Source organism: Cnephaeus nilssonii, assembly GCF_951640355.1.
Source record: "Cnephaeus nilssonii genome assembly, chromosome: 9".
NCBI classification, from domain to species: Eukaryota; Metazoa; Chordata; class Mammalia; order Chiroptera; family Vespertilionidae; genus Cnephaeus; species Cnephaeus nilssonii.
In genome coordinates, this window is record NC_137080.1 from 23,534,175 (window position 1) to 23,547,932 (window position 13,758).

At 42.6% G+C, this 13,758-nt stretch overlaps 1 protein-coding gene across 9 annotated transcripts in view; it reads right to left on the reverse strand.

Moving 5' to 3' along the window:
• The window catches only part of AHI1 (Abelson helper integration site 1), a 193,518-nt gene that overhangs the window by 36,926 nt on the left and 142,834 nt on the right, over nt 1–13,758 (reverse strand). For 6 of the 9 annotated variants that reach the window (XM_079780928.1, XM_079780926.1, XM_079780927.1 and 3 more), the window contains 2 exons: nt 5,657–5,712; nt 618–2,437 (listed from right to left, as the gene is read on the reverse strand). In XM_079780928.1, coding sequence (XP_079637054.1) covers nt 2,116–2,437; nt 5,657–5,712 — 378 coding nt within the window. In that variant the 3' untranslated portion in view covers nt 618–2,115. Of the gene's footprint in view, nt 1–617; nt 2,438–5,656; nt 5,713–13,758 lie in introns of those variants that run through there. The other 3 variants (XM_079780929.1, XM_079780931.1, XM_079780930.1) reach the window with 1 other exon arrangement.

Genomic DNA, 13,758 nt, shown 5'->3' on the forward strand with positions numbered 1-13,758 from the left:
CAGGCCATGGCACCGGGAGATGAAACCTGCATGGAGCCTGGTGAGAACATGAGTAAGAGCTGACAGTCTGGGAAAACTAAAACGGGCAGAGTTCATGAATGCCAGAGGACACAGGCTCCTGGTGAGCAAACCTGAAGACCTGCAGAGCACTGATGAGCGCATGTATCTAGAAAATTCAGGAGCAGGGCCTGTACCCACCAGCCGGCTTGGAGAGCCTCACCACTCAGAGGGCACTGGAGAGGGATCGTGTCAGTAGTGAGGAATTAAGTAGCCCTAGACCAGTGGTCGGCAAACTCATTAGTCAACAGAGCCAAATATCAACAGTACAATGATTGAAATTTCTTTTGAGCCAAATTTTTTAAACTTCTAACGCCAATTCTTCAAAATAGACTCGCCCAGGCCGTGGTCTTTTGTGGAAGAGCCACACTCAAGGGGCCAAAGAGCCGCACGTGGCTCACGAGCCGTAGTTTGCCGACCACGGCCCTAGACTAACCAAGGTTCTAGTCCCACCCTAAAGCCAAGACCTGAAAGGATTACACAGTTTTCAAGCAGCTTAACCACATTCCAGACAGAGCTCAAGAATATTTCTGGGAATACAAAAATATCTAGCAGCCAATGATAAAAATTTCAGTGTGTGGCATCCAATACAAATTTACCAGGTGTGGGGGGCAAAAACTAGAAAAATATAACCCATAATAAACACACACACACACACACACACACACACACACACACACACACACACACAGAGGGAACTAACTCAGACATGACACAGACGTGAGAATTATCAAAGACATTACCACAGTTGTAATTGTATTCCACCTGCTCTAAAGGTAAAGTAGAAACATGGAAGATATATAGAAGACCCAAACTGAATTTTTAGAGATGAAAGTTAAAATGTCTGAGATGAAAAATATTCTGGATTAAAGGCAGAGTAGATATTGCAAGGAAAAGATTAAACCACTTGGAAGACATAGCAATAGAAACAATGCAAGATGAAACACAGACAAAAAGGAGTTTAAAAAATAAACAAAGAATTAATGAGCTGTGGGACATCTTTTTAAAAAATATGCTTTTATTGATTTTTTTTTTTGAGAGAGAGAGAAACATCAATTGGCTGCTTCCTGCACGCCCCCACTGGGTACCGAGCCCATAACCCAGGCATGTGCCCTGACCAGGAATAGATCCAACAACCTCTTGGCACATGGATGACGCTCAACCAACTGAGCCACACTGGAAACATGGGGCATCTTCATATGGCTTAACATACATGTAATTGGAATCTACAAAGAAGAGGAGGGAAACAATTGGGCACAGAAAAAAAAAAAAGGCCGAAGAAAAAGTGGTTCCAAATGTTCCAAACTTAATGAAAACTATAAACCTACAGAACCAAGCTCAACTAACCCCTAGCACAAGAAATATGAAGAAAATCACAACTAAGCACATCATAATTAAAGTGCCCAAAACTAGTGATAAAGAGAAATCTTAAACATAGCCAAAGTGGGGAAAAACATGCTATGCAGAGGACCACAGATAAGCATAACAGCCTATTTCTTGCTGGTATCTTTCCAGTAACAAACAAACAAACAAACAAACAAACAAACAAACAAACAGCAAATCTTTCAACACAGAACTGTATACCAGATGAAAACAGCTTTCAAAAAGAAAGATGAAATAGACATTCGTAGACATGCAAAAAGTAAAGGTATTCATTTTTAGCTATCCAACACTACAAGATATGTTAAAGGGAATTCTTTAGGCAGAAGAAAAAAGATAGATGGAAATGTGAATCTACATAAAAGAATGAAAAACATTGGAATTGTAACAAAATGGGCGAATATGTTAGATTTTAATATTTTTTATCTCTTCAAAAGATGGCAGTTTAATCAAAAAGAAAAATAACAGTGCAGTGAGTGGCTTATAGGATATATAGAAATAAAATATATGAATACAGCAATATATACATATCTTACCTAATAATAGATAAACATGTAAATTGACTGTACCTCCACTACGCCCACAGCCAATCAGAGTGAGTATGCAAATTAGAAGGCCAAAGATGGCAGTCGCCCAGCTGCTCCAGGCGCTGAGTGGCCAGGCAGGGCAGGACGCCTGCTATGAGAGGGAGGGCGGGGGGCGGGGGGCGAAGGGATCTATAGGAGCGGAGTGTCGCAGTAAAGACAAGATTGCAGACTCTGGAGTCTGCAGCGAAGATGAAGATGGCAGACTCCAGCTGGAGTCTGCAGGGAAGCAGCGAAGATGAAGACGGCAGACTCCAGCCGGAGTCTGCAGCGAAGACGAAGAAGGCAGACTCTGGCCGGAGCGAAGGCCTGGGTCCCAGATGCTGGAGGAAAACCGGTGCTGGAAGCCAAGGGAAGGAAGGCCTATTGCACGAATCTCTTCATGCAACGGGCCTCTAGTTGCCATGTATAAAGAACTATGGGGAAATATGAGAAAACTGTCTCACCAAAAAGAGAATATCAATAAAGAAACAGAATTTACATAAGAAAGAACACCAAATCTATATAAACTATTCAAAAAAACTGAAGGGATGGGAATTATTCCCAATTCATTCCATGTGGTTAGTTTACCCTGATAACAAAACCAGACTAAAACATAACAAGGAAAAAAACTACAGACCTGTGCTCCTCAAGAACAAAATGCAAAAAATTTTAAATAAAATTTTAGAAATCAAGCCAATTCATGCTAAGAATGAAAGTTGGTTTACTATTTAAATATCTATGTAATTTACCACATTAAAAAACTCATATGGGTATCTTAACATGCAGAAAAAGCATTTGACAAAAATCCAACATCCATTCCTGATACAAACTCTTGGAAAACTAAAAAATGGAGGAAACTACCTGAAAGGGCATTTATGAAAAAAAGCTCTATAATAATATCATAATGAATGGTAATAAAAAGAGACTGGATGCTTTCCCACTCATTTTCCATAAGGTCAGGAAGAAGAATGTCTCCTCTCATGGTACTTGGGTTCAATGGACTCAGTTAAGTTAAAGAAATAGAGATGACTTTTTGGTACATACTGGGCTATAAATAGTACTCACTAGCCTATGGTTTTCAAGTCATGAGAAATGTATCTTAATTCCACCTTATTCTAAGAAACTGTGAGTACAGGGAAAGCCCAAAGGCTTTAGATGAACTGGAGCATTTAGACATATCTGAACTTCTCATGAAAACTTAGTTTCAGAAGCTCCTCAAACACTCTGTGTTCGAAAGGAGAAGGCAAGCTGCTCTGACAGCCTTGAGAAGCTGGGATGTTTGTGAGGTTTTCTGAACTTGAATCTGGAGAGTATGGCAAGGATCTCTGTATCACTTGGAAACAGGTATCCAACGTAGTCAGAGTGACTGCAGTCTTTCATTCACATATTAGGTAAAAAGTTTTAAAAACCTGTTCAAGCACACCACGAGTATTGTTCCCATGATATATTAAATGTGGTCATTTTTTGTTGTTGTTGTTGAAATAGAGTTTGTCCTTATTGTTCCAGCTTTTTTAAAAAAAAGATTTTTTATTGATTTCTAGAAAGAGAGGAAGGTCGGGGGGAGAGAGAGAGAGAGAGAGAGAGAGAGAGAGAGAGAGAGAGAGAGAGAGAGAGACAGAGAGAGAAACATCATGTGAAAGCAAAACATAAATTGGCTGCCTCGTGCACACCCCTTTTTGGGGATCGAGCCCAAAACCTGGGCATGAGCCCTGATGGGGAAATGAACTCGAAACCCTTCGGTGTATGGGATGACACTCAATCAACTGAGCCACACTGGCCAGGGCCAGTCTATATTTTCATATGTGTAATCTCTCATTGAGTATAATCTCCTCAGGGCCAGTGACTGTATTATCAACTATTATGTACAATTTCAATTATTCAGAGACTGGAACTGAAAACATACCTGAGAGATAAAAATAAAAACAAAAACCAGAAAGACCTGGGATGTGTTTGGACCTTTTGACAGATAAAAGAGGGAAAGCCTGAAAAGAAACGCAGATGAGGAAAGAGAGGGCTTATGATCTGGTACCAGATCACAGCCTCGCAGATCTTGTTTCTCCTCATGGAAAAGAGGGTTCAGAATACTGGTCTGCCTCTCTCCCAGGGCAGTGGGGAGACTCAAATGTGATAATGTCAGTGACTGTGCTCTGAAGCGATACAGGGCTGTATATAGTGAATGGATTTTCTCTGCCAAAAAGAAAGATTTTAAACTTACAGCAAAATGGTATGTTACTAAGGAGCCTGACAACACTGAATATAGTTACACACACACACACACACACACACACACACACACACCTGGGAATCAGGAGACATAGGTCTTGGTCCTAGGCTGACATAAATGTGCCCTGTGCAATTTGCACAAGACCTTTCCTATTAGTTTTCTTGATTATAAAATGGGGAATACAGAAAGAATTTCTAAGTCATCTTCTAGGTCATGATTCGGTGACTCTTTTAAATGTCATTTAAAACTCATGCTTATCTCTTGTCTATAGACTGAAATACTATCTTGTAAAATAATGCATGCTTTCATTTGATAATTCCTGTAAATTAGACTGTAATCTGAATCAGAATTTTTGAGCCGGAAGACATTATTTTTCAAAATGTCAACGTGTGTAACAGGGTTAACTTGAAAAAGTATTTCCCTGAAAGAAACGCAGCAGGGATTATCTGTGTGCATGTGTGTAAGCATTCACTCATGTGTTATGGGGGTGATGGAAGGGCATGACAGATAGCTAATTTGTTCTAGGTATGTTTGAGGTATGTGATAGTTTGCTAATAATGTGTGAGTATAAAGTTTGGGCTTAAAATTAGGTACAAAATAATCTGCAATGACAAAAATTGAGAAATATTTGGGGAATGTTTCGATGTGATTTTTTGAATTTAAAAGAGGGATTTTCTATTTATGTATTAAATGATTCAGCAAGTAGCAAATAAAAATACAAAACTTCCTAAAGATCTTTTAAAATAAATACCTCAGAAAAGATTGCTCAAATACATTAGACATTTGTAGAAAATGTACAATGGTAGTGTTCTGGGTACTACCTTTTTTTCCTTAATGCCTAAAAATAGACATTTCATAATTTTTTTTACCGCATAACCTACTTGTTTTCAGTTAATGTCATTTCAAAAGTTACTTAAACTAAGATAAATGGCAAAATGGGTCCACAGAAAGAAAACTTTAGTGTGATATTTTAACTTAATTTTATTTCTTACAACTTTTCACACACTTCCTCAACGTCCAACCATTAAAATATTCTCCTCAAAGCAGCTAAGCTCTTTTATTTTTTAATTATTTTTTTTTTGTTAATCCTCACCCGAGGATATTTTTTCATTGATTCTTAGAGAGAGTGGAAGAGAGACATCAATGTGAGAGAGACACATCGATTGGTTGCCTCCTGCACACACCCCGACAGGGGTGGTGACTGAGACTGCAACCAGGTACGTGCCTTTGGACCCACGACCCTTCAGTCCACAGGCCAATGCTCCATCCACTGAGCCAAACTGGCCAGGGCAACAGCTAAATAAACTCTTTTAAAAATCAATGATCTGAAACTTAACAAGAGTGATGTTTTGAAAAGGAAAATGAGAAATTGTCCTTAATAAAAAACAACTATTTATCACTAAATTATTTAGGAAGAGAAGTTGCTTACTGTGTCATAGATTCCGAGCCCCATCTGAAATCCTGAGATTTGTCCTTGTTGACTGACTGTTGTAAAAGAAGAAGAAAAAACAAACAAACAATAAGTCAAAAATTAGAGAATATGACCAGGTAATATTCACATGCTGAAAACCCACCAACTTGCTGAAGGAGAAGAGAGCATGCCAGGTTCTGAACACAACTAAACTAAGGTGACCAGATTTTAACATTGGTAAAGCGGGACACCATTGACCACGGGGGTGGGGGGTGAGGGGTGTTTCTTTTTTTTTTTTTAATATATTTTATTGATTTTTTACAGAGGAAGAGAGAGGGATAGAGAGTTAGAAACATCGATGAGAGAGAAACATTGATCAGCTGCCTCTTGCACACCCCCTAATGGGGATGTGCCCACAACCAAGGTACATGCCCTTGACCAGAATCGAACCTGGGACCCTTGAGTCCGCAGGCCAACGCTCTATCCACTGAGCCAAACCGGTTTCGGCCCGGGGGTGGGTTCTTGATTAAAAATTTGGTCTATATTGTAATCGCTTTTGGTTTTTTTAATAAAAGGAAATTCACTTCTTAGATCATCGTTGAATTTGCATCCTTTTTTCTTACTCATTATGTTAAAAATCTAAAAAAAATAATTTAAAATTATATTATAAATTATTACATACATATTGCTTAAAAACACAGTAGGTACATAATTACATGAACATATTTTATTGTTAGTTTATAAATTAAATTAATTTGATTGTTATAAAGTAACTATATTTTAAAAATTATTTTAATCCTATATTTCTTTCTAAATAATAACAATACTAACTTGTATTATTTTTCCTCTGAATTTGCCGTAACGTAAGTCATAAGTGTCACTTTCAAGGCCGGCGCTAGACTTTTTGCCGCCACTATAAAATATAAATAATACGAGTACTGTCTGCTAAATTGAAGAAAATTTATGTATTTATGAAATAAATAAATACATTACTTGCCTAAATTATCTGAATAGCTGATTTGTAATGACATCACTTGTTTAACTAGCTTACTAGCACGCAGTACAATGTGTATCGTCTGAGAGACAGTTACAAAATGTTTTCGTCGTTGCCAATCCCAAAAAATGCCATTGTTCATTAAGTCCAAACAATGGTGGTCGAATTCTAACAACTGATCAACAATGCGAACTTTGATAAGCAGTTCTTGATAATCAGTTCTCAAAAATTATTTGTTATTATTAAAGTTTAACATTATAAAATTAACAAAAATAATATAAAACTCATATCCTGTCAAAATAGCCACATGGCCGCCGAAAACCGTATATTCCCTTCCCATTCTCCCACCGTTCCCTAGCTTGTCGTGTATTCTTTCCAAAAATCGGGACTTTTTTAAGACGCCACGGGACGCGGGACAAATTGTTAAAAATCGGGACTGTCCCGCCAAAAGCGGGACGTCTGGTCACCTTAAACTAAACCAACAGTTCTCTTAAGTGCTCTGTAAGGAAAGCCAGCTTACAGGTGCGTGGCAAACAGAGTCCTACAGCATCAGCCTAAATCCTATCTAATAAAAGAGTAATATGCAAATTGACCGTCACTCCAAGACCCAAGATGGCCGCTCCCATGTGGTAAAAAATGGCTGCCCCCATGTGGACACAAGATGGCCACCACAAGATGGCCTGCAGGGGAGGGCAGTTGTGGGCAGTTAGGGGTGACCAGGCCAGCAGAGGAGGGCTGTTGGGGGTGACCAGGCCAGCAGATGAGGGCAGTTGGTGGAGACCAGGTCAGCAAGGGAGGGCAGTTGGGGGGGACCCAGGCTTGCAGGGGAGGGTAGTTGGGGGGGACCAGGTCTGCAGGGGAAGGCAGTTGGGGGGAAAATCAGGCCTGCAGGGGAGGGCAGTTGGGGGGGGGGGGGAACAGGCCTGCAGGGGAGGGCAGTTGTGGGTGATCAGGCAAGCAGGGAGGGCAGTTAGGGGTGACCAGGCCGGCAGAGGAGGGCAGATGGGTGAGACCAGGTCAGCAGGAGAGGGCAGTTGGTGGGGACCAGCTCTGCAGTAGAGGACAGTTGGGGGGGACCCAGGCCTGCAGGGGAGGGCAGTTGGGGGGGATGAGGCCTGCAGGGCAGGGCAGTTCGGGGGGACCAGGCCTTCAGGTGAGGGCAGTTGAGGGGGGAACAGGCCTGCAGGGGAGGGCAGTTGTGGGTGAGCAGGCCAGCAGGGAGGGCAGTTAGGGATGACTGGGCCAGCAGAGGAGGGCAGTTGGGGAGACCAGGCCAGCAGGGGAGGGCAGTTGGGGGGGACGAGGCCTGCAAGGGAGGGCAGTTGGGGGGGACTAGGCCTGCAGGGGAGGGCAGTTGTGGGTGAGCAGGCCAGCAGGGAGGGCAGTTAGGGATGACTAGGCCAGCAGAGGAGGGCAGTTGGGGGCGACCAGGCCTGCAGGGGAGGACAGTTAGGGGTGACCAGACTGGCAGGGGAGGGCAGTTAGGGGAGACCAGGCCTGCAGGAGAGGGCAGTTAGGGGCAATCCGGCTGGCTGGGGAGCAGTTAGGTGTCGATCAGGCTGGCAGATGAGTGGTTAGGGGGTGATCAAGCTGGTAGGCAGAAGCGGTTAGGGGCAATCAGGCAGAGGCAGGCAAGCAGTTGGGAGCCAGCAGTCCTGGATTGTGAGGAGGATATCCAACCACCCGTTTAGGCCCGATCCCACTGGGATCGAGTGTAAACGGGCGGTTGGACATCCCTCAAGGGGTCCCAGATTGGAGAGGGTGCAGGGGCTGGGCTGAGGGACACCCCCCGCCCCCCGTGCACGAATTTCATGAACCGGGCCTCTAGTTATTCTAATAATACTATATGGTTTGCTACTTTAGTTCATTGCATCTTGACTTTGCAATCTCTTCAGTATACTCTGTATTTTCACAGTCTACTCACTCTACTATATGCAAAATATTGAATCAGACTTCTTTGAATTTTCTAAAAAAGAGGTTCCAAGTATCTTTTATTAATGACACCACTGTGAGAAAAACAAATACGTAAGTGCTCTCAATGGTGCCGAATTATACTCTGAGTGTTAGATGGTTCCTCAAGAATATGAGCATTAATTCCAAATGCAAGTATACTGTGGGAAAAGGGTGTTTGTTGTAAGACAGTTTTTTATAAATTAACCCAATGTTGCCATAAAATAGATTGCAAATGTTTTCTATAGAAAATTCTATGTTATGAAAAGGGTCTATTTAAAATTCACATAAAAATGTAAATTGTTACTCTGTTCATGTTTTGAATTACATACAAATTAAATCTATACTAATAAAAGCCTAGATGGCATCTCGCCCTTGCGTCATCACAAGATGGCCACCCCCATGTTGTCACAAGATGGCTGCCACAAGATGGCCACCACAAGATGGCCGGCAGGGGAGTGCAGTTGTGGGCAATCAGGCCAGCAAGGGAGGGCAGTTGGGGGCGAACAGGCCATCAGAGGAGGGCAGATGGCGGCGACTAGGCCGACAGGGGAGGGCAGTTGGGGGCGACTAGGCTGGCAGGCGAGGGCAGTTGGGGGCGATCGGGCCTGCGGGCGAGAGCAGTTGGGGGTGACCGGGCCTGCGGGCGAGAGCAGTTGGGGGTGATTGGGCCAGCAGGGGAGGGCAGTTGGGGGCGATTGGGCTGGCAGGGGGGCAGTCAGGCGTCAATCAGGCCAGCAGGGGAGCGGTTAGGGGGTGATCAGGCTGGCAGGCAGAAGCGGTTAGGGGCAATCAGGCAGGCAGGCAGGTGAGCGGTTAGGAGCCTGAAGTTCCCGATTGTGAGAGAGATGTCCGACTGCCGGTGTAGGCCCAATCCCACAGGCAGTCAGACATCCCCCAAGGGGTCCCAGATTGGAGAGGGTGCAGGCTGGGCTGAGGGACAACCCCCCAGTGCACAAATTTCGTGCACCAGGCCTCTAGTTATATATAAATGAAAGAGATATGCCATATCTACTTACTTAAACAACTAAAAAACAAAACCCCAAATGAAAGAAAAGGAGTACAACCTTCTCTTTCCATTTTAACTTGTTTGAGTAACTACTGCTTTCCCAGTCTTATCTCTACTGAAGCTTGTTTTGCCTTTTTAGATTTCCTCCTTAACAATTAAATTTCTGTAAGATCATTCTTCAGCAAGAATGGATACTGAATGCCTTTAAACAAATATTACTTTTCTTATAAAAAAGGTTTTAAAAGGATATTGTGTTTTTCTGGACCATAATTATGTTATACTAGAGGCCCGGTGCATGAAATTCATGCACGGGGGGTGGGGGTGTCCCTCAGCCCAGCCTGCACCCTCTCCAATATGGGATCCCTCTCACAATCCAGGAGTGCTGGCTCCCAACTGCTCTCCTGCCTGCCTGACTGATTGCCCCTAACTGCTTCTGCCTGTCAGCCTGATCACCCCCTAACCACTCCCCTGCCAGCCTGATCGACGCCTAACTGCCTTCCCCTGCCAGCCTGGTGCCCCCCCAACTGCCCTCCCCTGCAGGCCTGGTCTCCCCTAACTGCCCTCCCCTGCAGGCCTGGTCACCCCCAACTGCCCTCCTCTGCTGGCCCAGTCACCTCTAACTGCCCTCCCCTGCAGGCCTGGTCATCCCCAACTGCCCTCCTCTTCTGGCCCAGTCACCTCTAACTGCCCTCCCCTGCAGGCCTGATTGCTCCCAACTGCCCTCCCTTGCAGGCCTGGTCCCTCCCAACTGCCCTCCCTTGCTGGCCTGGTCCCCCCCCCCCCCCCCGAACTGCCCTCCCCTGCGGCCTGGTCCCCCCAACTGTCCTCCCCTGGAGGCCTGGTCAACCCCAACTGCCCTCCCCTGCAGGCCTGATTGCCCACAACTGCCCTCCTCTGCCGGCCATCTTGTGGTGGCCATCTTGTGTCCACATGGGGGCAGCCATCTTTGACCACATCGGGGCAGCCATCTTGTGTGGTGGAGTGATGGTCAATTTGCATATTACTCTTTTATTAGATAGGATTATTGCTAGCTGTACAGCATTAAATCAAGCATATAATAAAGACAAGAATTGAAGAACAAGAAGACTTATGACGAAAGAATGTAGTAAGAGACCCAATTCCAGAGAATACTAAAAGGAACAATAATAAACACTTAGATTTTTTTCTTCCAGCGAAGATGATCCGACTCAGTTAAAATGTGTTTGAGAGGGAAAAGTACAAAAATATGAAAAATTCAAATTCAAGGAGTAATTCAGATTACAGAATAATTTGCCTGCTTTCAACCCAATAGACTAAGAAGCTAAGAAAACCATCAAAACCTAGTTCAAAAAGCATCAAATATTTCTTCAGTTTTCTATAGACTTATGGAATAAGTGCCAAAAGTAGCCATCAAATTAAAGGTAAGATACTTTATTCCTTTCGTGGTCTAAGTATTACTTCTATCTCTTTGTCCATGGCAAGATAAGCATCTTACCATAAATATACTTATTTATGTATGAAATTTTCATAAAACTACTGGATTAAAAACAAACAAACACTTAAACAATAGCTCTACTTAGAATTTGAATTAGACCAGAGGCTGAGGAGACAGAAGTCAAACTGAATTATACATCACTAAGACAACACTACTTTTAATTACTTGATGTGACCTTGACAAATGAGTATAACATACTATCATGTGCAGGTTTTACCAAACCTGCTTTTAATTGTCTGTTCATGGGAAATGGATGCTGTGCCATCCTCAGAAAGTTTGTCTTATGTAGGTTAAACATTGTCTCTGTCATCTTCCTTATTGTATTACTGCATTACTGTAACTGACATATCCAAATGTGCATGATGCAAAGGTGGCTTGTGTTCAAACCCCGTAAAACCAAATTAGTAGGGTATCCACATTACAAAGTTTTAACACTTATTTGTAAAAGGACATTTAATTACGACCAATACTTCACTTCTAAACACCTTTATTCACTCATTCCTTGGTCTCAGCAGTAGCACGCCATATAGTTAGTCATGGAGGCAGAAGGAGAGGGAAGGCGGTGTCTCTGTGAGCTGTTTTGTTTCATCACTAAACAAAAAAGCCCCCAAGGCTACAATGCCATCAGCCCATAAGCACCCCCATCATCAACAAGGCCAAGGAGCATGACTGCCCTTCTTTCCCGCCTGTCCACACAACCTCTCAGACAGTTGTTTCGTGACTTCCATTCCTCTTCATGGATACCCTGATTTGGAGAGGAAGGGATGAAGAGAGGAAGAGGAGCAAAGCAAAAGAGATGAATAAAGGGATGAGAACCTCGAGACTCCTGCTTCCCCAAACCTCTCAACTTCTTACTGATGCTTTTAAATTTAGATGCAGCGAGACTTAAACATGAAAGGAATGATTAGCAGAATGATTTTAAGTGCTCTTACTGATTACATGGAGATTAACCAAGAAGAAAATAACGCATAAATAGCTCTGTAAAAGAGAAATGGGCCATGCAAACAACTCATCCCAATATTTCTTATACACTTGAAGAATGAATGGAAAATCAAGTGTTCAATTAATGCTTGCTGTAACTAGCACACCAGCTTTATTTTAAAGCAAATTTGATATAAAAATAGTATAGCCCTAGTTTTACATGCTGTTTATATAATCCCGATATCTACCTTTTCCAAATAATTCAAATCCATAATTTGTTTATATCCACTTTGTAGGAGTTTTTTAAAAAGAGAGAGAGAAAAACAACAACAACAATCAGGGTTGGTGGTTAAATTCTAGCCTTGGTTCTGTTATTAGTCCTCTTTGTGACTGAAGTAAGCTGCTTCTCTTGGGGGTCTGTTTTTTACTTGAAAATGGACAGCAGGGGCTCAGAAGGGAAGCATGAACTATCACAGCACCATTCTCTACTTTACAGATGAGGAAGTGGAGGCCCAGAGTCACCAAGGGTATAGAAGAAGCCTGAAGGTTACGGTCCTGCCTTTCAAAATGATTTAACAGCAAAACAATTTTTCAGTACAAATTTGTTTGGAAGCCTCATATATAAACACTTAAAGGTAGAGGTACTCTAGGTAAAGCAAGGTTTGGTGGCCTGGCCCATCCTAGAGCTGAAGAATCAGGAGCTACACAGAGTTCGCAACTGGACTAGACAACTTCTTCAGGTTTCCTCTATTGCTCAAGTTGTGTTTCCAGGAGCACAGTTTTACAATTTTAAATAGTCATATAGATTTGATGTTGATTCTTTGATCTTAAAATTTATTATAATATGAGTTGTATTTCATGCTAAATCCTCCAATTGCAATGCTTTCACTTAAGGACAAAAATACTCTTCTGTATTAAGATGCAGTTTCTACAAATATACTAAAAGGTGAAGACCTTCACTGTGATGCATGATTTTGTAGTTTTGGATACTAATATTACCCATTAAACAACACATACTTGTGGAACACCACTCTACCAGTGAGGCACTGCACTGGACACCAGGGATACAAAGCCGGGAGGCTCAAGGAGCTTATACTCAAAAGGGGACAGGCATGGACACAGCTAACAAGGCAGAGGGAGATAGATGCTATGACAAAGGTGAACAGAAAATGTGTGTGGAAAAAGAACAGAAGACTTGAATTGTAACTGAGGCTTTTGAAGAAGGATTCAGAGGAAGGAGCATTTTGTTAGATCTTAAGGGATAAATTGAAATTCTGATAATTGGAGAAGCACCAAAAACTACATAGTTCGAGAAAAGGGGTTGAGCAAAGGTTTGAGGGCTGTGTCTGCAGGGCGGCATGATCAGGAGGCTGTTTTGGAGGATGAGGAAAAGTAGGTCAAAACTTCTACTGGGATCTCAAAAAATTCATGAAATTTGGACTATGTAGACAAATGTAGAGTCAACTAAGATTTCTGAGCTGGTAAGTCATGACTTGATTTCCATTTTAGGAAGGTTTCTCCAGCAGGCAGGTAAAAGGTACATTGAAGGCTGGAGCATGGAAGAATGAAGACTGCTGTGGGCAGGGATCAGGGGCTGTTTCATAGCAATGCCCTTCCCAAGCTCTTTCCCCTCCAAAAAATCTGGAATCCTTTATTGGCTTCTACTCTTTGTCCTATTCACTCTTTATACTTCATTATGCCCATGGATTCACCAGCACATTTATGCTAAGGACTTCCAAATCTATACAATGAACTCAAATCTCCTGTTTTCT